Source organism: Notechis scutatus, chromosome 3 (genome assembly GCF_049901735.1).
Source record: "Notechis scutatus isolate UNSWTSFEM ecotype Mainland chromosome 3, rNotScu1.2, whole genome shotgun sequence".
NCBI lineage: Eukaryota > Metazoa > Chordata > Lepidosauria > Squamata > Elapidae > Notechis > Notechis scutatus.
In genome coordinates, this window is record NC_142011.1 from 118716913 (window position 1) to 118741596 (window position 24684).

The window sequence follows — 24684 nt, forward strand, 5'->3', positions numbered from 1 at the left end:
AGTTAGGAAAGCAAAGGCTCAGAGGGAACAAAGACTTGCAACAAAAGTCAAAGGTAAGTTTAAAAAAAAGTTTCTTTCAACATATAAATAACAAGAAAAAAATCAAGGAAACCGTAGGTCCACTAAAGAGAGAAGACAGCAAGGAAGTAACAGGCAGCAGAGACAAAACAGAGCTGCTTAACTCATTCTTTGCATTGATCTTCATGCAAAAAGAAACTATAGCTAACCTACCCAAAACACAATTGTAAAAGACAGACTAGAAATAAAAAGAAGAAAAAAGAATGGTAAGAGAACACCTGTCAATCAAGATCACATGAGGTACTAATATCAGCCTTATTAAGACCACACCTAGAATCCTGCATCCAGTTTTGGTCACCACATTATAAAAAAGACGTTGAGACTCTAGAAAAAGTGCAGAGAAGAGCAACAAAGATGATTAGAAGACTGAAGGCTAAAACATATGAAGAATGATGACAGGAACTGGGCATGGCTAGTCTAATAAAGAGAAGGACTAGGGAAGACATAATAGCAGTGTTCCAATTTTTGAGGCGCTGCCACAGAGGAGGAGGGAGTCAATCTATTTTCCAAAGCACCAGAAGGCCAAACAAGGAAATGGATGGAAATTGATCAAGGAGAGATTCAACCTAGAAATAAGGAGAATTTTTCTGACAGTGAGAACACTCAATCAATGGAACAGTGTCGTCTTCAGAAGTTGTCTGAGCTTTATCACTGAAAGCTTTCAAGAAGAGACTAGACTGCCATCTGTCAGAAATGGTGTAGGGTCTCCTGCTTGGGCAGTGGGTGGACTAGATTATTTACAAGGTCCTTTCCAACTCTTTTTCTGTTAAGTGTTGAATGTAGTGTATAAAGGAGAAAGTAAGAAATGTACAAATAATCCATAGAGGAAAATGTTGTTCTGAATCTTGATGGATACAGCAATATTTACACTTACTTCCATGTATGTTCTTATATAACAGAAGCAATGCCTTATTTCTTATTGGACCAACTGATACCAGCTCCCTACAAAAACAACCCGGTGGGGTGGGGTAGATTGAGAGTGAGTGACTTGCCCAAGTCACCGGGCTGATTTTTCATGCCTCAGGTGAGACTAAACTTTGCAATTCTAGGGTAAACTGTAAAAAAAATCAACTATAAAGGCCAGACAAGGAATAATGGATGGAAACTGATCAAGGAGAGATTCAGCCTAGAAATAAGGGGAAATTTTCTGACAGTGAGAACTATCAACCAATGGAATAGCTTGCCTTCAGAAGTTGTGGGAGCTTCATCACTGGAAGTGGTATAGGGTCTCCTGCTTGACCAGGAGTTGGACTAGATGACCTACATGTTACCTTCCAAGTCTGTTATTCCAATTCTTGGTTTCTAGCCTGATGCCTTCATTATTAGACCAAATGGGATTAAGAGTGATCCAATCCATATATGCATGTTTGAGCATGAGATTGTCAACAAAGCAAGCTTAAGTAAGAAATTTAAACATTTGGATTCAGAAATCATTAAAGGAGTAATTCAAATTGTAAGAGCGGCAATTAGTTTTGTTGGTTTACAAAGAGTGTTCTCTTCCTCTGGAATAATTCACTGAAAACTGCAAAGCAATTTGGAAACTGAAAAAGCAAGATAATTTGTCTTTCTTATTTGCCAGACTGAAAAAAAAAGAACAAATGACACTTTATTTGCCATTCACCAAAGTTTTCAATGTCTTGTGCTGACTTGGTTGAAATTGCCTATTCTTTACTTTAACAAAATGTACTTTAAATGAGAAGTGCACATTTTAAGTAATAATCTATTTTTATTGTTTGCTGAAGAAAATTAGTCAGAACAAGCCAATTTAAAAGCAGCTGGGGATTATGCTGTTATAACATAGCAAATGTATTCCTCAAATATCCACAAATAATTCAACTGGAAGTGCTTCATCTCCTAATGTCTTCACAACTACATAACTTAGCTAATAACTGCTAAGTTATTAATATTCTGAATTCTATATAAAATGATTTTTTAAAAATCTGACAAAAATTGTATACACACACATACATGAATAAACCATTGTATTCATACTGTACCAAACAAGCACTTTTACTAGAAATGATGATTGCAAAATATTCTTGGTAAATGAATTGATTTTAAACATTAAATTGGCTCTCCCTGACTAGTGAATTAAATTATGAATTAAATCAATTTGATGTAAATCAAATCCATTCTACTTATATTTATTCAGATCTTCACAGGATCCATTTTTTTAGGAATGCTCTCGTGGGATTTCTTATAATGAAGCTAAGATCATTCTCTGTAAGACCAAATTTATAACTCCTAGATCCAGCTGAGCATTCTATTCTTACAAAAGATTACATTACATATAATACTGAGGGGATTACACAAATTAGCAATAATTGGTTCCAATTACAGCTTCTTTACTTCTACTCCCTTCTCATTTCCAAGAAAACTACAATACTTTGCCAAGCCCAAAATCAAATCTTGCCCTGATAGCTCACTAACCATGGCAAGGATAGCTCACTAACCATTTCCCAAGCACATGTTCACATGCCTCTAGCTGTAATTCAGTATTAAACTGCAGGGGAGCTAAAAATGCATGAAAATTGTGTTTTCCCTAAAATCCTGCTTCAAGATGTGTGCAAGCAATATAGGGTGTGCTGATGTACATTGGGGGAGGCAGCGTAAAATGCTGTGTTCTGCTGGATGGTTCCAACTGATTCTGCTTCTTTCCTAGGTGTTGACCCCCTTCCCTGGTCTTTTCATATAGCTCTTGCTCTCTTTTGCATGAATGGAAAACTGTTTTATTTTATTAAAAAAAAAAATGGATTGATCAACTAGTTAACAGAAAGTGCAAAGCATTGAAATTAACCACTCTAAATCTGTAATTGGAAGCATAATAAAAAAGCATTAGGATCCTTTTGTGGTACTCCCAGGAAGAAACCCTGCAAAAGTTCCCACCATCACAAATTATAATTGGTTCTCATGAACAGAGATATTTAGTTGTATAATATATCTGATATTCAAATATCTTATATCTGAATAAGGCAGAATTTCTGAATAAATTGTAATGGGTAAAGAATAACTGGGCAGGTCTTTTGCTGAGCAATGTCAAGTATCTAGTTCACATCTTTAGGCCTTAAAACTTGGAAATCATCCAGAAGAATTCAATCAGATGCTTTTGACACCTCTATAATCTAAGACTGGCTTTCTCAAAGTTTGTAACACTATAAGCCCCTTAAATCTTTCTCTCTTTACATTCATCTGCTAAAGTTGTAATCTTAAAAAAAATGAGTTTGGCAATCCTCTCATGAATAAAATCAAACAAATAATAAGTAAACCAGAAAACTTCTGTGATTGTTAGATAGTTCTGACAAATGGCTAGTCCCATCAGTTTAACCTTCTCACAAAATTATAGGCTTTGTGTTTCTTCGTTGCTTGTGGAAACCCATTTTGGCTTCTCCAGGCAAAGTGAGACTGAAGAAGCACTGCTGTTTCTGGAAAAGAACTAAAATCTCCTTAGCAACCAAAAGCTCTAGGGATATCTAGAACGACCAGGTTTCGGTAAGAAATGAAGTGAAAATGGATTGAGGTTGAAAGCCCTTCTATTAAAGGCTGTATCCTATGTCGGAAAAAATGTTATTTGTCTTTTCTCTATTCATTTTTCCCCTTAGCCTCATTTCAATCCACTTCAGAATTTCCTTTCATTTACAAAACTTCTTATGATCCAAATTATACAAATTGTATTAATTAGTGCAATTCAGTTTTAAAATTAGAACTATCTCATTAATACCTGATCTTTATTATTTAAGCCAATGTGCATGATAAGATAAAAATGCACCAGATAGTCAGGATTTGGCATAAAGTCTTGACGTCTTGTCATCATAGCACATATCAGTTTGTAGGCATGAATCTTTCCTTCTTTATATTCATCGGGTAAAGTTGTAGCCTAAAAAAAAATATTTTGTTAAATCATTTGTGAACTCTGAAATAACCAGACCATCATATATTAAAATATGTGAATATCCTCACCAGGGTGGTTTTGATTCTATTTCTGGTGCTAATCTGAAACATTTTTAAAAGACTCAAAAGAAAACAAATTAAATTGTTAATCTTAAATCATTAATTCATAAATGGACACATTTTTATATCTAGTGCAAGCCTCCAGTAATGCAAAGCATGATACAAGTTTTATATATTCCTTCCCAATAGTAGGTTTCAGCAAATCTGTTCAAGTCCCCACAATTCCTACCTACCTGTGGTCCACTACCATTCACACAGGCCAATGGCTAAGCCTAAATCATTGATTTGCCTGGATAAGCAGGATCCATTGCCTCTGAGGTCACAACACACAAAACATGCCGCACTGTTTCCATATATGTGATTCTGTATAACCAAGCTTAGGCTACACATAGTAAGAAAAATGTTCACAACTATCTTTTTAAAATCTTTGTTATGGGGAAAGTACGATTTATGGCTTATATGCACGTATATGTTGGGTTCTATAGCAGCGGTCACCAACTGGTGGTCCGTGGATCACTGGTGGTCCATGAGAAAATTTTGGTGGTCTGCAGAAAAATTATTTGCATTTTTTATATTACACTAAATCAGAGGTCTTCAAACTACGGCCCCTGGGCCAGATACATGCAATGAACATTTGTGTTGCTGCAGAGTCTCCCCCTTCGGGGTCTTTTTGTGTAGGTCAAAGGGGGCCAGAAATTCGAACTTGGGGTCTGCTTCAGCCTCCTGGTGCAGGGCTTTGAGCGAAGGCTGGAAGGAAGGTGGCGAAGAGCCAGAGGGCCTTGTTCCAGTGGGACTGCATCATGGCCTGGAACTGGCTGACCATCTCAGCCCTCTGAGCCTCCAGGTGCCTTGCACACCTGGCCTTGCACTCCCGCAGGTCTTCCTTCTGCTTGGAAAGCCTATGCTCGTAGTCCTCAGTGAGGTGCCTCTGCTGAATCTCGTTCTTGGTCAGATCCAATTTGAACTGAGCCTGCTGTTTTGCAACTCTTTCTCATGGTGGCTGCTTAGCTCTAACAACTGCTTCCTGTTGGGGCCCTAAGGAGCCCAGGTAGGAAGGCAAGGAGTGGCTGGGAGGGGAGGGGTGAATAGAGACAAGTTTGGCACACCTCGTTGTGAGATTGAGTTGGCTACGCCCACCCAGTCATATGATCACCTTGCCACGCCCACCCATCTGGTCATTAGGCAGATCATATTAGTGATCCACAGGATTTAAAATTTAGGAATTTAGTGATCCCTGAGGTCTGAAAGGTTGGTGACCCCTGTTCTATAGTATACCTTCTTGCACACAAAGCTAGACATTAGATAAAGTACAAGGTTACATGTATGCAGTAAGCTAATTAGGTAGTCCTCATCTTACAACAGTTCATTTAGTGACCATTCAAAGTTATAATGGCACTGGAAAATGTGGCTTATGGCTGTGTTTCACACTTATGACCTTTGCAGCATTTTCATAGTCACGTGATCAAAATTCATTTTTACTTCTGATAAGTAAAGTCAATAGGGAAGCCACATTCACTTAACAACTGTGTTATTAACCTAACAACTGCAGCGATTCAATTAACAACTGTGACAAGAAAGGTAATAAAATGGGGCAAAATTCACTTAACAAATGTCTTGCTGAGCAACAGAAATTTTGGGCTCAACTGTAGTCATAAGTTGAAGACTACCTGTACAGGTATTGGCTTTGTTAACTTTTCGTTTGAGTACAGAATATCATCTTCATGCTACAGTGGTTAGCAGTATATTTTCATTGGAACTGGTATAACTAAGGAAATAATTGAACTTCTTATTTTTTTCAAATCAAACCTCATACAAATAGATTGGTTTCTGGATTTGTGGTAAGTATTCCACTTTTTTAAAAAGCTATTATATTACAACTGCTGCTTCCATTGGGTATTAATAAAAATAAATTAAAATTTATTTTATTTTAACAAAATATGCCCATTTTTTTTTAGATTGCACGGTAGAAGCAGTCAGCTCCTACTCCAACTATTTTGGGAGGTCTTTTAAGTTCTCATTATATTATCTGGTTGGAAGATTCAGAAAGTTGTGAGGAGTTTTCTGTTTGGAGCATGGATCACTCAATATGACAGAGTAGTACCTTTATTAGGATACAGCTGACTCAGAACATGTTGAGTAAGGCTACTTTACCCAGTTTAAAACAGAAACACATTTTCTCTGTCATGCACACTTCTTATGGACTATTCAAAATGTTTCTGACTTTCTTTACCTGGAACACAAAAGACTAAAAACAGGGAAAATTCCAAGCAGGGCATCTTGTGTGGCAATAAAATATTTTTCCTCTATTCCAAGTCTATCCATAAACTGTTTGCATTTCATGCAAAAGCAAATGAACAACTTACCTTGAACAACCATGATGCAAATATTCTAAGTGGTGGAATTAAAACAGGAGGGGATGGAGTAGACTGGTTATCCAGACTTACTGCTAGATTGTCTCTTATCTAAAACAAATAAACAAGAAACAATTTAAGTGTTTTAAATTTCATCAGCCTCATAAAGTTAGTTGCATTGTTCTTAAACATTTACATGCAAAATATTGTTTCTCAAAGTTATTTTCTAGTTGATTTGAATAAATTTAGCTGATGAGACCAAGACATGAGATGGTCTATGCATGTTCTTTCTTTGTTTTATTTTACAGGAAATCAATGGAATATTAAATATGTATTTCTTGTATTGCCTGTTTTCATCATTATTCTGTGATGAACAGGGTTCTGAAACTGGAGGAGTTATTTGCAAACATTGTTCTGGACAGCACAAACATCATTTTCTATGGAACAAGTTCCATTAGCTTGTCACAAAGAAATATACATTAAAATTGCCCTAAACACATTAGTAGAATGGTGGAGAATCCATCGCGTTCTAGATATTGCTGGATTTTAGTTCATTTATTCCTTATTTAGTCCAGTTTATTTGTTCAGCAAATGTCTGCTATTGGAGACCATATAATTCTTCAGCAACATTTTGTTTGCTAATTATATCATCACACTAGCTAAAATACAGGGCTCCAAAATGTTTGGCTTTGGGACTACATCTAGCAAGTTAGCCTGTTTTTTTAACGGGGGGGGAGGTTACTTATGTGCATTTTGGGTGGCTTACTGCAGATAGTCAAGACATTCATTTGACAGCTTGAAACTTTCCAAATGCGTGCTCATTTTGGGAGTATGGCCTTCATCATGCCATGAAGATTAACTTGTGGCTAAGTAGCACATGTTTAATGTAAGAGGGGAACCTTATGAAGCTATGAATAGTCATAACAATAACTTGAATCCACCATTATCCCTTAATATTGCATATCTACTATAATCTATTAATTTTAACATATCATTTTCATATTATTTCTACCGTTAAATTATTCTATTAATGTTTTTTCAGGAACTCTAAATTAGGGATCAGCTAAAACATTTATTTCATTCCAACAGAATTCCGGCAGCCTAATCAACCGTTGAAGACTTAATAAATTGGGTTATTAAGAGTATTTTAAAATATTAAAAATTTCATTTGATTTGAATATTATACAATGTTTATTTGCTTATCTCCAGTAAATTCACCATAACGTTCAACCTCACCTTTGCTAATTTGTGCCATAACTCAAAGAGATATTCAACAACTCTGGCATGTATTTTAGGAGACTGGATATCGTTTACATCTCCAAGAATTCCTAATGTTCTTCTCCATAGTACAGCTGCAGAGTCAGGATGCCATCCAGTAAGAGTGCCACCAGCAATTATGCTACAATCATCAGCAAGGAATTCATTGCTGTCTAGAAGAAAGAATGGTTTCAATTAGCTTTTTTAACGTGTGTGCAAAAAGAGAAAAAGTATCAAATTTTATTTATTTAAATTAAAAAAAAAAAAACAGAAATACAGAAGAAACAAAAATACTGCATGATAAAATGGACACAACATTTTATGTGAAAGAAACATTCATAATATCCTTTTTGGGACTTTGGAGGAAAAAGTGGTGGACTGAAGATGGCTCCACAAAAGCCAGTGAGTAGACCGGCTCTTTGAATAAGGAGAGGACAGGAGATCACTCAGCTCCAGACAGTTGCTCCTCATGAGGACACTACAAAGACAGCATTTGGAGATGAGGGAATAGTCACAAGCTCAATTTATGATTGGTGTCATAGTTCCTTTTCTAATGAAGTTTGGAAATCACATTTTTCTTACTAGCTGTAATCCCAGAAAACATCATAATTTACTGATATTTATGCTTATTGAAACAATTATTAAATGTTGTCCAAAACTAGAAGAAAGATAGAATTGTAACAATATCTGATTGGGAACTTAAACTCAGAGAATATACAAGAATGGAAAAATTAACAACATATATGTTATTGCTGAATAATGTATTCTATCTATGAGAACCATTCTTGCTTTAAACTTGGTTAAACATCTGATGAGTTTAACCAAATTTAAGCAAGAATTATTCCCATAGATAGAATACATTATAAAACACAGCCAATATAAACTTTTACAGGGGTAAATTAGAAACCAAGATACAAAGATATAAATTTCATTTTTTCTAACTGTGAAGGTATAAAAATAGACTTTTATACCATCAATAATGCTTAAATACTTTATTGAAATTATATACATATTTTATAATGATGATATAAAAACAATTTAAAAAAAAAAGAAACCGGGTTTCCCATTTAGTTATATTGGAATAAAATCATACAAACTTCTAGAGCAATTGAAATGTAGAATAAGAAAAATGTAGATGATAAAGATAATAAAACCTTAAATGCAGCAGCTTGAATAAAATGTTTATGAACATCAGCATGTTAAACATTAACACACTGATTAAAATTCCCAGGAGAAAAAAACACCTTGATCCTATACCTAAAAACCAATCAAGGTATGCCAGCTACATCTCACTTTGGAGGGTATTATTGTATCAATGGAAAAGTATATGCAAAAATAAAAGTTTACACATATACAGACATTCGCTCTTCTATTACATATATTAAAGTTAATACAGTTTAGGCATTTAAGAAATATGACAATACCAGTGGTGGAATTCAATTTTTTTTACTACTGGTTCTGTGGGTGTGGCTTATTTGGTGGGCGTGGCTTGGTGGTCATGTGACTGGGTGGGCATGGCCAACCCGACATCACTCATGTCAAGGAGCGTTTCCTCTCTCATTCCCTCTTTTTCTTTCTTTACCTCTTTTTCCCCTCTCTCTCTCGCTCTCAAAGCCACGGGTGGCCAAGCGCTCTTCCCTATCTTCCCCTCTCTTCCCCCCACTCTCTCTCCGTGTGTGTGTCTGTGTGTCTCTCCCTCAAAGCCACGGCTGGGCTTTCCTTGGTGCTCTTTGCTCTTTGCATTTCTTTTTTTTAGAATCAAGACTGGCTGAACAAGGATCGCCAGCCGTGCTGGAAGCATCTCTTCGGGTAACCCATCCCCCCCTCCTTCTCCTCCTTGGGTGTGCACACCATCTTCCCGGCCCTGCCACAGCTGCCAGTTGCAAGAGGAGGGGGAGGGGGAGATGGGTCACCCGAAGAGATGCTTCCAGCAGCGGCTGGCGATCCTTGTTCAGCCAGTCTTGATTCCAAAAAGAAGAAATGAAAATAGCAAAGAGCACCAAGGAAAGCCCAGCTGTGGCTTTGAGGGAGACACACACACACACACAGAGTGGGGGAGAGGGGAAGATAGGGACCCGGCCACTTCGCTATCCCCTGCCGTCACCCTTACCTTCTCAGGCCAGGCGAGGGAGGGGAGAGTTAGGGGCAGGAGGACCAGCCGCTTCAGGCAAGGTGAAGAGGTGTTGACCAAGCACGGGAGAGTAGAAGCCTGTGAACGGCGGCTCCCGGCTTAGCCGGCCCGAGGGGCTGCTGCAGGCATATCAGGACAAAGGCGGCGAGAAGCCCTGGGACATCCGCCCGCCCACCTACCTGCTGACTGGCCGGGCAGGGCTGGGCTGGAAGAGGCACATCAGCCGGGAGAAGGCAGAAAATGTGCTCCGGGAGGGCAGGCAGGTAGACGGATGTCCCGGGGCTGTTGCACATGCATAGTGCATGTGTAGCAGCTGCAGCCCTGGGACATCTGTCTGAGCTGCGCCATGGCCACCACGTGGTAGGGAAAGCTAGGAGAGCGACTGGGACAAGCGGGTGACCAGGCGACCCAGTTCAGGGGCATGGCCAGCCAGGGGTCGCTGTCAGTTTTGCGACCCACGCAAAATCACTGCTACCGGTTCTCCCGAATAGGTGCAAACCGGTTGAATAGCACCTCTGGACAATACCATATATGTTCCCATGTCTGAGAAGAAGTGAAAGGACTAATCACTAGGGAAGGCAAAGCAGAAGAGCTGGTGTAAGGCTCTGAGGATGGAATGAATGAATGAAGATGTCATGTCTTTTGTTTTATCTACAAACAAGATGATAGAAAGCTCAACCATTTCATAACTCAGTTTCCTTAGCTGAAGTGTAATGTTATGATTAATATCCACTCAGCTTATCTTTCCCTTTTAAGACTGCATACCTGAGAAATTGGTAACCAACCACTGATGGGCATCTGGATCGTCAGAAATGTCTGCATGCATGGAGATATCATTATTTTCTTCACATGTTTGCCAGGAAGCCAAACTCATGCCCATTTCATTACTGTATCCAATAGAAGTATCACTGCTAATACTTTCACCTAAATAAAAAAAGTGATATATAAAATATAGTAATACAATCTGAAAATATGACTGAAGTAATTAAAACAGAAAATGTTTTACTATATGAATCTGGTGACATCAGTATATTCTATTTCATCAATCATTTCAATAAAGTGATTTTTCTGAAAAACTCACACTTTTCTTTCTCTTTCTGATTTCCATGTAACTGGGGTACGTCTGTCTTAAGATTTAATTCAGATGCAATGTTGCTTGCCTGTATGATTTTGTGAAAAAATGTTTTACATATTAATATAATAGCAATATAGCTTGGTAAGTTGTCTCCTTCAAAGCACTGATCAATTTTACACACTATTATTGTATAAACTTTATAATATTAGACATTATGCCTTAATTATTTGATTTCATTTATTTGTTCTATGGTCAGAGATGAAAAGGACAGTAAAAATTGTTAAAATAATTAACAGGGATAAAAAATAAAAGAAAAAAGGACATGTAAATGTCTGTATATGTAAAAAAAAAGAGAACTGATAACACTATGTTTAGCTGCTGTAAGGTGTCAAATTCTGTTCTTGTCAAACCCAACATTATCTAATTGCAATGAAACAGAGTTTTAAAACTTTTTGTATATTTTTCACAGCAATGATTTTTTAATAGGAAAGGCATGATTTCTTATTGGGGCCAGTCCAGGTATATGCTGATGAGGGGTTCTGGCCCTGATGCAGCAGTCTAAAACTGAACCATTAAAGAAGTATTTAATTCACCTAGCCTGGCAAACATTCAATTTTAAAACTGCAAACTATGCCTTCAACAGCGATGGAGGGTAGATAGCTACGCATTCCTGTTCTTCCCTTTTCAGACTGAACATTTACCCAATAAGCTTTTATATCTTTAATTATATTTATCAGCCTGTGAGACATATATTGAAAAGATGTGGGCTCTCTCAGTTCAGGTGATTTAAAAAAAAAATCTTTCATCTTATTTTAAACAACTATAGGCTGTAACCCTACTTACATTAACTGCAGAAAGGTTTATCTAAATAAATGGAAATTAAACCATGGTAGGTATGGGTCAGTATTGTATTAAGTTCTGTTTTAATTCTACTTTAAATATTTGTAATGTTAATGTATTTTGTGGGCTATGGTTATACATATTTAATAAATTAAAGTTTAAACTTCACCATTATTCTGTAACTGAATATGTTCCATATACTTTGGGAAACCCTAAGATATAAAAAAATATTTTATATTTCTCTTAGTTCTACATTTTTTCACATGTTTCCATTATTTACATTGTCCATTGTTAACATAAAACATAGCATAACAGCACAATACATTATTTTAATATAATGAAGTTTAAACATGTCTTATTTTAATATACATTGTGATCCTATTTGTACTTACTTCTTGTAGTGTACTTTCCTTATTCATGGTCTCCTTATTTTTTTGAACAGATCTGGATCCTGAAGTTAAATTTTGTGAACTCTCTGTTTTTCTAACTGTGAAGTATGAGTGAAATGTTATGGATTACAAAATTAATAAATTTATTTGAATATGTTTATTTTATTATTTAAAATATACAACTTTATGTTATAAAAATGTATGTGTGCATATTTACATAATAAACTTAACAGCATGCATTAAACATATTAATTATTTAATTAATTATTGATCATAAATATATAAATATTAATGATCATAAATATATAAATAAAATGTAGTGTATTCATTTTTAAAGGTTTTTTTTAAAAAAAAATAGTAATTAGTACTGAGGTTAGTTACTTTGCAAACTGCAAAGTCACATTATGTATTTAGGAAAAGAGCTGGCTTTCAAACACAGCAGTTATTGCCTTCTGGCGTTTCAAAAATACTACATAAAATATATGATCACTGAATACTGAGATCTTGCATAATGTAATGGTTTCCAAATGACTGCAAACCTGCTAAATATTAAGGATGCTGATTTATAAAAAGTCATTTATAACATGGCTGATTAAAATGTTTCTTCTGTTTTGGCATCCTTTTCAAAGAGTCAGTTTGATGTAGAGATGAAGGTGTTGGCCTAGAAACCAGAAGGCCAGGAAAGCCAGCTGCATAACTTTGGACCAGACACACTCTCTCAGCCCAATCCATCTCAGAGGACTGTTCTTTGCCATCTTCGGTTATACAATATATTAAAAAGGTGAGATAAAAATATAATAATATATATGTTGGTATATGATTGTAATAAAATTTTGATTTGTTTTGCTTTTTATATCTTGGGTTTTTGCCTTGTAAACTGGGATATTTCTACTCCAATGAAAGGAAATCTGTTTAAATATGAGTAATTCTATAATGTTAGTGTATGTTTTATATAAATGGGCTATAATTAAAAATTGCTATCAGTCTTAATGAAATATAAATGTAAAAAATGAACTTTTAAACCATTGTTACTATAAAAATTAATAAATAAACTGTATTTTTAAAACGCTTGGACAGAACTGTAAATAACAGAAGACAGAAAATGGCATATAGTAAGTAAATTTAGTATATGGCATGAATAATGTTTCAGATGTTGTTACATACAGCATATGAAAATAATTCTTTCTCAAAGTATTCCTAGATTACCTTGGAAAATATCAGAACTGCATTGATCTCTAATATCAGAGGTACTACTGCTTCGAGTTAATTGATCCAGGTCTGAAAAAGGACTGTTATATTCTGTTCCCAATAAGTTTACCGGTTGCTGATTCACAATTCCTGATCCATTTTCTGATAGATCATGTTGTTCACTTTCTGTAGGGATTAATATAAAAGTTTTATCAATTACGATTTTAAAATGTCCATATCTATTTCTAATAAAGATCTTTGACTTATTAAAATATTTACATACTTATTATCAACTAACATATAAAACATTGTCACTTAGCACAAGGTAAACATATAATACAGTTTAAGCCATTGTACTATTGACTTGAGATGGGAATGTTCTATGATATGAAGTATGAAGGGATATCTAAAAGTATTAAGAACTTATCAGAACACTATTTCTTCTCAGCAAAATTAATTTATTCAAACAAAATGAATTCCCTTATGTAAAAAATATGATAGTTGTCAAGAAATTTCAAATATCAGCTTTTGTTTCATTTACCTTTTTTAAAAAAAATATATCTTTGTGTGCAAGAAATACTTGTACATTGATTGATATAAAAACATTTCTAATTATGAATCTGATATCCTTGTATGTCATTAGAAGTACAGCCTGGCTATTAACTACAAGAATAGCTGGAATACCATAATGGGAAAATGAAGGCTGAAAACTGTTGCTGACATATATTTGATTGTCTGAGATATAAACTAAAAGTTACGCTACCATGAGACAGAGTATGTCTCAATATTACCCAGAGCTATCTATAATTCAAATCCTACTGGCAGCTTTTATAAAAAAGTGCACTTAAAAGTACTAACTACATTGAATTCTGCATTTATACACATTGTAACCTGTTCTTTGCTCTGGTATCTATGCTTTACTTTACCCATAAAGTGAAAGCAAATAAGAATATATTAAACTGATATATAATATACAGAATAATTAGAAGTGCAGAAAAAACAATTACTACTAACCTGCCTTCAAACGAGGACCTGTATACTGCATGAGTCAAAAAAAGGGCTGTGAAAATATTTACAGACCCCTCACATCCTGGACATAAACTGTTTCAACTCCTTCCCTCAAAATGATGCTACAGAGCACAGCACATCAGAACAACAAGACACACGGACAGTTTTTCCCCAAACGCCATCACTCTGCTAAACAAATAATTCCCTCAACATTGTCCAACTATTTACAAAGTGTACACTATTATTACTGTTAATCTTCTCATCACTCCTTATCACCCATCCCATCCCCCTCGTGACTGTAAGGCTATAACTTTGTCGCTTGTATCCTTACGATTTATATTGACTGTTTCCTAGTTTGATTTGATTGTAGATTGTACCCTATGGCTATTATTAAGTGTTGTACCTTGTTATTCTTGACGAATGTATCTTTTCTTTTATGTACACTGAGAGCATATGCACCAAGACAAATTCTTTGTGTGTCCAATCACACTTGGCCAATAAAGAATTCTATTCTATTCTATTCTATTCTATTCTATTCTATTCTATTCTATTCTATTCTATTCTACTCTACTCTACTCTACTCTACTCTACTCTACTCTACTCTACTCTACTCTACTCTGGAAGGTATTAATGGGAAAATAAAATCACATCAATGAACTCAATGCTTCTGCCATATCAGTCTTAACAAAAGCATTTTTGAGTCCAGCAGCAGGTAGCATCCCTGAAAAGAGAGAGACAGCGGAGATGGCAGCAAGGACTGGATGATTTAACAATGGAAGCAGAACTTGAGGGTGCAAAGAGGGCTTACGATATCAGTCATCTTTTGATAGATCTCTGGTATCATTAGATCGCTCTGTTTGTGGTAGAGCTTGGAAATCTTACAGTGAAGACTTGCCTCCAAAAGAAGCAGAACAAATAAAGTATGTGCATGTCCCATTTACCCTTCCTCTTAAAATAAATTCATCTTGCTAAGATGATTGTCCTCTGGTTGACAAACATGGGTTCATCAGTGGACAATGCCAGTACTCTCTTAGCAGGCTATCTATCCAATTCCAATTCTATACAAAAATGTATCAAGATTAGGAACTAGAATCATGGTTAATTCTCTTTCCTCATTTTCTCAAATACAGTTGGCCAAATTGAAAGGAAACTTAAAGATATAAGGGAATTGGAACAGATGTGTACCCATGATATGATCTCCCCTGAGCTGGAAAAATCAGCTGCTGATTTAGCTGCATAGAGAGATACTGGAGGTGTCAAGAATAAGTAGTGTGGATTTATCTCATTCATACTGTACTTCCCAACAATTATTAACAACTTGAGAATATTGTAGAAGTCTAACCAACTGCTATATTTAAAGTAAGCAATTAAGTCTCTCACAGTATAAAAGCATATACTCTGTATACATATATGTGTATATATACTCAGTGACAAGTGAGTATTGTTCAAGGGAAATTGGTATATGTCCAGAAAAGATTTTGGTTTCAGTTTCAAAGAAACCTGGGAAACTGCTTTATCTAAACAAGATTTCAGATTGTTAATGCTTACTTTCTGACATACTTGGAAAAACACCAATGTTTTCAATTAAAATACAATATTATGTAATGTTAGGATGCTGTATGTAAGATACGGTAAAATAAAGCAGAATACAATCTTGTTCAATTATAACAACTGTATAATATCATACCTGAAAAAGTGCAAGAGTAAGAAGTGTAAGAGATATCAGGCAAGAGAGAGCTCACAGTATGAAGGAGAAGAGGCACACTTTTAGTGGCTGGCAAAGCCTCACAGAGACGAGCACAGTTGTTGATAGACAGGCTTCGCTTTGCTTATAGGGAAAAATAAATTAATAGAAGTAAAAGAATAATTTTAATGTACTTAGCAGAATGATGTTTTTTCCACATAGAAAAACAGGCTTAGAATCTGATAAACATGAATGCTGTGCACATACAATTCATTAAGGTAAAAAAGAAGAAATTCTATAAAGTGTATCTCTTTCCAATATTCAAGATTTTTTTTAGAAAGACAGTTTATTAGAAAAAAAACTAGAGGACAGAAAGAAAATCTTGCTTTTGGAGCTTCTGTATCATTAATGTTGCTCATCACCCTTATTTCTCTGAGTTACTGATTCTATAAAAAGCACATCTTATGCTTGCACATTGTATTACTGTAGAGAAAATGGCTACATCATCATCTAGAAATCTGTAAGAAGATGGCAACAAAAGAGTTGTGGCAAAAGAGTAAAGATAGTATCCATGGTGATATCAGCATTGACAAAATCATAATCAGTCAATTACAAAGACAGCTTTACTTGGAACAGCTTACATCCTGCAACAATTTAATACTTAACACCAGGGGTGTCAAACTCAAGGCCTGTGGGGCTGGCCTAGAAATATCAAAGGCCTGGCCTGCAGTGCCTCTACTGGACAAAACAGGCTGCTGGAGGGCCGCATGCGCCCCCCACAATCTATTTTGGGGTTCTCCAGTCTCCTGCAGCACGCTGTCAGCCAAAACAGGCCGCATGGAGGCCCCACTCAGCCCACCTGCTCGGCCTGTTTTCAGCTTCCCCAGCCTCCAGCAGCATTCTGCTGGCCAAAAATGGGCTGCACAGAGCCTCATGGGTCCTACGCAGGGCACTTTTTGGCTGGAAGAGTGCTGCTGAAGGCTATGGATGCTGAAAACAAAGCGTAGTGGGGGCCACACACTGACCCCCCCCTCAACCTGTTTTGGCTGGCAAAGTGCTGGAGGCCATTCAGGACAAAAATGGGGCAGAGGGGGCTGCAGGCGTGCCCCATTTTGGCTGGCAGAATGTTGCAGGAGGCATCCATCCCATCTCCCCCCGCTCCCCGCCCCCCCCACAGCAAACTACAATGGTGATCCGGCCCTCAAAGAAATCCAGTTTGACACCCCTGCTTAACACCATCAAATAACCTGCCTATCCAAGGTTCTTAAGGAAGATGGCTAAAGATGCCCAATCGAGTCTAAACATTTGGCCGAAAAACTGCATTGGGAGTGGTGTAAAATAATTAGACTTTAAATGGCACTTTTGAGTATTCTGAACATAGAACAACATTAGAATTTTGACCCTTATTAGTTCAAGTTTCTTAGTGTTCCAAAATTGGTTTTTTTTTAAAGAATGAACTGTTCTAAGTTACAGAAATGTGGACATAGTCATTATCCAACAAAATAGCGAGCAGTAATTCAGTCTTGGTACCACCCTCTGACGCTAGCTGAAGGACAGAAAGAAAACAGATTAAGGGGAAGCCATTTAAACACATAGACTAACAACCATTTGGAGTATAACGAGCAGGCTACATTTTAAAAAACAATTGCTATGAAGAAATGATAATGTTAATTATATAAATCTAATATATTATCCCTACATGTTCCCATGTGCTTTCATTTTCAAAGAAATTTTGCCAAAATCAAAAAAGTATGTATACTGGTAGTGTTGACTTACAACCATTTGCTTAACAACTGTTCAGATTTATGACAGTGCTGGTAAAGCCAATGGGGGAAGTTGGATTCACTTAATGACAGCATGATTAACTTAACAACTACAACAAAATGGTTGTAAAATCAATTGCAACTCATTTAACCACCACATCGCTTAGCGATGAAAGTGCCAGGGTTCACTAACTATAAGAAAATAAACTCTCACAGAATTTTCTGTTCTGGGCTCCTTCCCTATAACAGCAATGCTGACAAAAAGTATTCTGAGTGAATGGGAAAAGATATATAAAGGGAATCTCTCGCAAATTAAATATTGTCCTTGCTATCAACAAATGCAGATCTACCTATGAGAGATAGAAGTGTGAAAACAGTTCCGTTCAATCAGTTTTCCTGTTGCCAGGCCCTAAGAGACAGATAGCTACCATACAAATGTTATCCAGGGACAGAGGCATCAATCTCATCTGAAAAGGCTTAGACGATGCATGCTACATTATTTATTGATGTAGAAAACTATAATCATGCTGTTAGCAGTGACCTGATAATTCTGTTCCAAAGGCTGGGTTTGAATGTAAGGCTTTGAAAATTGCAAAGGTCCAAATAATTAACTTCTTGTTTTCGTTTGGAGAGGAATCATATCTCATTTATCCTAATAATACTCAAGAGAGAAATCCAAATTCTATCAAAAGCATTTGTTGATGCTGTCATAAAAAGAGGCTTGGATGTGAAGAGAAAGCCTTCTATCAGAATATTCACCGCAGAAGAGTGGTGAGCTATCTGAAATATTTGCAAATTAGGTATTTACCAAGGGAAGGAAGAAAATAGGTCCCTTTATTTCTTGAGAAGCTGTATGAAATTGTTGGAGCATTGTTGGGAAAGATGGAGAGTGGTTGTGCACAAGAACTCGATACAGGTAATCCTTAGTTAAAAATGACAATTAGGATCAGAATTGCTGTTGCTACCTATTGTGGTCATAAAGCAGCATGCTACATGAAGGTCCTGCTTAGTGACAGCAATTCTAGCATTACTGATTTCCATTGTTAAGTGAGGCATCACATGGTTCATATTTGCAACCTCTTGCCAGATTCCCCGTTAGCTTTGCTTATTTGAAGCTGGCACCAAACAAAAAAAGTCAATCACAGGCAACTGTGACATTATAATTGCAAGCCAGATGCCAGGATTGTGATCATATGAATGTGGAGTTTTACAGCAATTGAAACTCTAAGAACTGGTTGCAAGTACCATTCATTCAGGGCTATTCCAAATTTGAATTGTCACTAAATGTGTGGTTGTTAACTACCTGTAGCATAGCTAAAGGAGACAATAGTAAAGAACCATGAATCTAATACAATAGTTTTCCAAGCTAAGCAATAAGTGGTAAGTTCTTGTATCATGGTGGAGAAAAAGAAAAGAATTTGCTCCTGGACAAGTTTCACAGCTAACATTAACCATATTTATACACAGGTGGTTAATAATAAAACTAATTTCTTCTACGTAGTAATGCTTTTCAAATGTGTGCCTTCTCCAGGGCACAATGTTTCTGTCCATTGAACAAACCCTATCATATGGGAGATGCTAGGTTCTTGTCTTATCTTACTCCAACTTCCCGACAGAATGGAAGCAGAAAAAAGTACAGAGGGAAATTAAGCCTACTAAGAGAGTAGAGGTACCAGTGGATTTATTTTTTGAGTATAAAGCTGTAATTTTGAAACTGCGGGGGGAAAAAACACCTCCAAAAGACTTACATGATGAGTCATAAAACCAATCTCGTCTAACTATAAGTAGCTATAGCTAACAAAAATAGAGAAATAAGATGGAACTGAACCAGTATATTAGCTGCAGTTCATCCGAAGGCAAATGTTACCAACCATTTTAAAAACTATTTGTAAATCTTTATTCTAAAGGGCCTAGTATTACTTAGCATGGCTTCAGACAGGGCACTTTTTCTGGCTGCAGGCAGGACACTTTTGTCAGAGAGTTGGTGTTAAGAAAAGAAATTCTTCTTAGCTCACTTTGCAAACTTTTGCAATGCATACAATTTTGTACTACATGATAAAGGTATGATGGGGTAAGGAGAATGTCAGTAGCTGGCAACTTGTATCACATTTAATGCCTAAAGAGTCATTTTTATGCTGTATGCCAACAGTCCCCAACTTTTCTGGTACCATTATTCCATGGACTGGTTTGTGTGTGGGGGTATTTTCGCATGCAACCTATATCCTGGGCATGCACAGATGAAGCTTCACTTGCTCGCCTGCCATTTGCATGGCATGGTTCCTAACAGGCCCTGGACCAGTACCAATCTGTGGCCCAGGGATTGGGGACCCCTGCTATAGACCATACCTCCATTTAGAAATATAGAAATATTTGCAAGAATTTATGAGAAGTATCTGTATAAGTAACCTATGTCCTTATGAAGAATGAATTCTCTGGCGTTTTAAAAGGTTTTGGGGTCTATGAAGTGTTTCATCCTTGTGTGACAAACAAAGATATAATTGGGAAGTGGACAACTAAACATGAGTTTTCTGTGGAGACTACCCCTGGATTTTTCAAGAAACCATTATTAAAACAAGCCATGATTTCAATTAGTAAAGATGAATGAAGAAAAGTGAAACCCCTCCCCGCATATGGAGTTGAAAGCTTGTAAAAAAAACTGGGAGGAAATCAGAGGAATATATTTTACAGTAGAGGTTATGTTACTAATCAAAGTTGATGAAAAATTACAAGCATTTTTGAACACTGAAAGAATGCAAAAGTATTTGTTATGGATTTTACAGGAATTTTGGTTTTACTCTTAGAGCTCCAAGTATTTAAAACTACATAACTTATAACAACATTGAACCTGCCAGTCACAATAATTTTGCAATTTAATAGCAAAGGCCTTTACATTATATACATACAATCTTTGAATATTCCATAAAATTAAAGAACCCAATTACATACTTGAAAACATGTGCACACATATACAGCAACTAGAGGTTGAACCATATAGGAGGGGGGGGGGGGGGGGGGGGGGGGGGGGGGGGGGGGGGGGGGGGGGGGGGGGGGGGGGGGGGGGGGGGGGGGGGGGGGGGGGGGGGGGGGGGGGGGGGGGGGGGGGGGGGGGGGGGGGGGGGGGGGGGGGGGGGGGGGGGGGGGGGGGGGGGGGGGGGGGGGGGGGGGGGGGGGGGGGGGGGGGGGGGGGGGGGGGGGGGGGGGGGGGGGGGGGGGGGGGGGGGGGGGGGGGGGGGGGGGGGGGGGGGGGGGGTGGGGGGGGGGGGGGGGGGGGGGGGGGGGGGGGGGGGGGGGGGGGGGGGGGGGGGGGGGGGGGGGGGGGGGGGGGGTGGGGGGGGGGGGGGGGGGGGGGGGGGGGGGGGGGGGGGGGGGGGGGGGGGGGGGGGGGGGGGGGGGGGGGGGGGGGGGGGGGGGGGGGGGGGGGGGGGGGGGGGGGGGGGGGGGGGGGGGGGGGGGGGGGTGGGGGGGGGGGGGGGGGGGGGGTGGGGGGGGGGGGGGGGGGGGGGGGGGGGGGGGGGGTGGGGGGGGGGGGGGGGGGGGGGGGGGTGGGGGGGGGGGGGGGGGGGGGGGGGGGGGGGGGGGGGGGGGGGGGGGGGGGGGGGGGGGGGGGGGGGGGTTTCAAAGGTTGTTTCAATCAATGCAATGCAACCCTCCACTGAATAACCAGAATAAAAAGCCAAGTATGTGCTACCGAATTATGACATCGTGACGATCATATGAATGATCCAACTATTTTTAGACACAGATATGTGAAATCTCAATTATTTTGCAATCCCAACTATTTTCTACCATCTTACAATTTAAAAATGCATAATTAATAATGAATAACCAAAACAGAAAGTTTCCCTTCCTACCTCCACCCAAGTTAAGTATTTTATACTAATTGGACCAGAAACACTGACTCTAATATTTAGTTGATAAACAAATTCTAAGCCAAGGGTAGGGTTGCCAGATTTAGAAAAGTCCCAGAGCAATGAAAACAATTCATATGCAGAAATATATACAGTAGAAACCCTGACAAAAACAAGATTGTTTAAAAAGCAACTCAAATCAAAACAAATATGAAATGTTAGAAATTAATTCAAAAAAAAGTCACTGACATTTGTATTATTGGAACACTAAATTGCCTGTTTCTAACCTGTTGTCCTCTGACGCACTGTATTCCTTGCTTTCTCAATTCCTGGTACTCCTGAGGTGGTAGCGCTCCTAAATCTCATTGGTTCTGCAACATCAGGATGATCTCTCCAGCTCAAAGAAAACGATCTTCCAACTGCAGCTCCTTTTTGAGAGTCCAAAATGCCACCTTTCAATAATGGAATGTACAGCAAAATTAACCTTAATGTGCTTAGGGAATTCAAGAAGACCAGATTGTAAATGAAAGTCTAATTGACAGTTAACCAACTGATTAATCTCCAATATAAGTGGCTAAGCAGGAACTGTCATTTAAATCAAATAAAATGATTTCTAGCACCAAAACTGTAAACAAAATTTGATTTTAGGAATGGAACTAAGGAATAATTAGATAATGAAGCTTCCTCAATAATTGAGTTTTTGTAAGAATCTGCTGAAGCAGGAATTTAATAGCTAACCATGTCAGTAAAAACAGTAAAAGCTAAACCAAAGCAGATTTTTGCTTACACATAGGCAAGACAAAAACAACGCACTATCTGATATAGAATAGGTGCTACCTGGCTCAACAGTTGCAACTGTGAAGTATCCTAATAGACCACCAATTAAATATGATCCAGCAATGTGCTGCAGTTGCCCAAAAAGCTAATGCAGTCCTAGATGCATCAATAGAGGGCTAGTTTCAAGATCATGTGAAATAATACCACTTTATACTGCACTGATGAGGCCACACTTAGAATTCTACATCCATTTCTGATCACAATATAAAAAGATGTTCAAAATCTAGAAAGAGTGCAAAGGTGCAACAAAGACGGTAAGAAGTCTGGAGTAACTTCCCACATTAAGAGTTATAAATAGTAAATGAAAAGATCTCATGTCTGAATTACTAAAAACAAACAAACAAAACAAAACAAACTTGCAACACACAATGCTGTGCTATTTCTGCATTAGAAAGCTGTTATAGAAGTCTTTGCCAGATCTATCAGTCAACTTGAAATTGATCTGCACAATCCAACTCTCCCTCCTATATTTGACCAGCTCATCCCTATCCGTTCCCACCTTTTTTACAGGTGGGCTGCATTTGTGAGGTTTAAATAGGAGGAAACAGTCTACAGTTGTGACACAAACCCTGGCAGGCAGAGAAGTGGGAAGCTGGCTAGTGAGTAACACCCATGGCACCACTACACCACTCAGCCTCCTGCTCTGTTGCAGCCGTGAGCAAGCAGAAGTAATAGGCTGGCAGCCACGTGCTGCTGCACATGAATTCCAGAATTATGCAATAAATAATAAATAAATAATAAACATTTCTTAGATTTGAATTGAAATAAAGTATAATCTGCTTTTGAATTTGATCACAATAAAATAAACTACTTATACATGTTGGAGAATTCAAATTCCACTGAGTAGATAAAATAGGTACTTTTTAGGGGAAATCAGTATTTAGAGACCTTATGTAAACACATGATCTCCTTGCATGACCTTTCAAACAATAGCCCTTTATATATTTAGAATAAGCTATAAAATTGCATCGGAGTGCAATATTTGTTTTCAGTAAATAAGTAGCATTTACTATTTTTCTCATTTCATACAGATAATTTCAATCATTTCCTTATCATTTACCTCTTCCTTTTTGTATTTTCTCTTTTTGTTCACTTAGCTTATCTAGTGGCAAGTTGGTCATTTCAACACCGTATACTGTCCTTGCTAAAACAGATGTTAGAGAATCCATTATATTAGCCCATTCTATTATTAGTTCTTCCCAATCTGTAAGAGATGATAGCACACGTAGCAACTCGTCCCAGAGCTCACGAGAAATATAAACACTCAAATTTGCCCGGATCCAAGCCACAATGAGAGTCTGTGGTTAAAAAGACAAGGAAAAATGGACAGCTGATTGGATTATCATCTTCAACTGAATGAAATTCAAATGAACTTATTTCTAGGTAATCCTTGACTTACAACCATTCAATTAGTGACCGTTCAAAAGTTACAATGGCACTTATTGTAACTTATGTGACTTATGAGAGTTTTTTCACACTTATGAGAGCTGCAGCATTCTGATCAAAACTTAGATGCTTGGTATTTATGACAGTTGCAGTGTTCCAGGGTCATAGGATCTCCTTTTGTGACCTTCTGAGGAGCAAAGTGAATGGGGAAGCTTACTAATTAATAGCTGCAGTCATTCACTTAACAACTGTGGCAAGAAAGATCATAAAATGGGGCAAAAATAATTTAACAACAGTCTTGCTTAGCAACTGAAATCTTGGGCTCAATTGTGGTCGTAAGTTAAGGACTATTTGTACATATTTCTAAAGAAAGGAAAGGGTAGATACATTTATACCAGATTATTCAAAGTAGATGCATCATTCCAGTTTATGGAATACTATATATTCTCAGTCATCCAGGTCATGGTTGTCCCAAAGGTGCTTTTTTGAAGAGGCAACTGGACTTTCTGGAAAGTCCAGTTGTCTCTTGAAAAAAAGCACCTTTGGGATATATAATACATTATATTTAGGAAAACCAAAGAAGTGTGCCATGCAAACACATAACAGTTTCCTATTATTTTGTTTTGTATTCATTTTTTTTAGGTTTAAAATGTTTCAAATATTTGTCTTCTGTAAGAATTATGCAATATGGGCAATTAAGTATCGGAAAACACCCAGAATACAGCATCTGATCTGTATTTTGAAATTGCTGGTTATGAGTTAAACTTCATTTTAAGTAAACAATAATATTTTTATTAACTTTTTCCTAGTAAATGACATTAAAAGTATTTTTCATTTTTAAAAGCTATTTGATTCTGTTTCCCAATCTATTAGATGCAGTTTGCAGAACCAGGAAATAACA

The 24684-nt window shown here is 37.6% G+C and overlaps 1 protein-coding gene across 5 annotated transcripts in view; it reads right to left on the reverse strand.

The window, feature by feature from the left end:
* Nucleotides 1–24684, reverse strand: part of RALGAPA2 (Ral GTPase activating protein catalytic subunit alpha 2) — a 172336-nt gene that overhangs the window by 96531 nt on the left and 51121 nt on the right. For 3 of the 5 annotated variants that reach the window (XM_087961091.1, XM_087961090.1, XM_087961094.1), the window contains exons 15-24: nucleotides 23458–23695; nucleotides 21848–22012; nucleotides 15953–16093; nucleotides 13276–13443; nucleotides 12073–12167; nucleotides 10847–10925; nucleotides 10531–10689; nucleotides 7614–7807; nucleotides 6390–6488; nucleotides 3797–3952 (exon numbers count right to left, since the gene is read on the reverse strand). In XM_087961091.1, coding sequence (XP_087817217.1) covers nucleotides 3797–3952; nucleotides 6390–6488; nucleotides 7614–7807; nucleotides 10531–10689; nucleotides 10847–10925; nucleotides 12073–12167; nucleotides 13276–13443; nucleotides 15953–16093; nucleotides 21848–22012; nucleotides 23458–23695 — 1494 coding nt within the window. The remainder of the gene's footprint in view (nucleotides 1–3796; nucleotides 3953–6389; nucleotides 6489–7613; nucleotides 7808–10530; nucleotides 10690–10846; nucleotides 10926–12072; nucleotides 12168–13275; nucleotides 13444–15952; nucleotides 16094–21847; nucleotides 22013–23457; nucleotides 23696–24684) is intronic. The other 2 variants (XM_087961093.1, XM_087961092.1) reach the window with 1 other exon arrangement.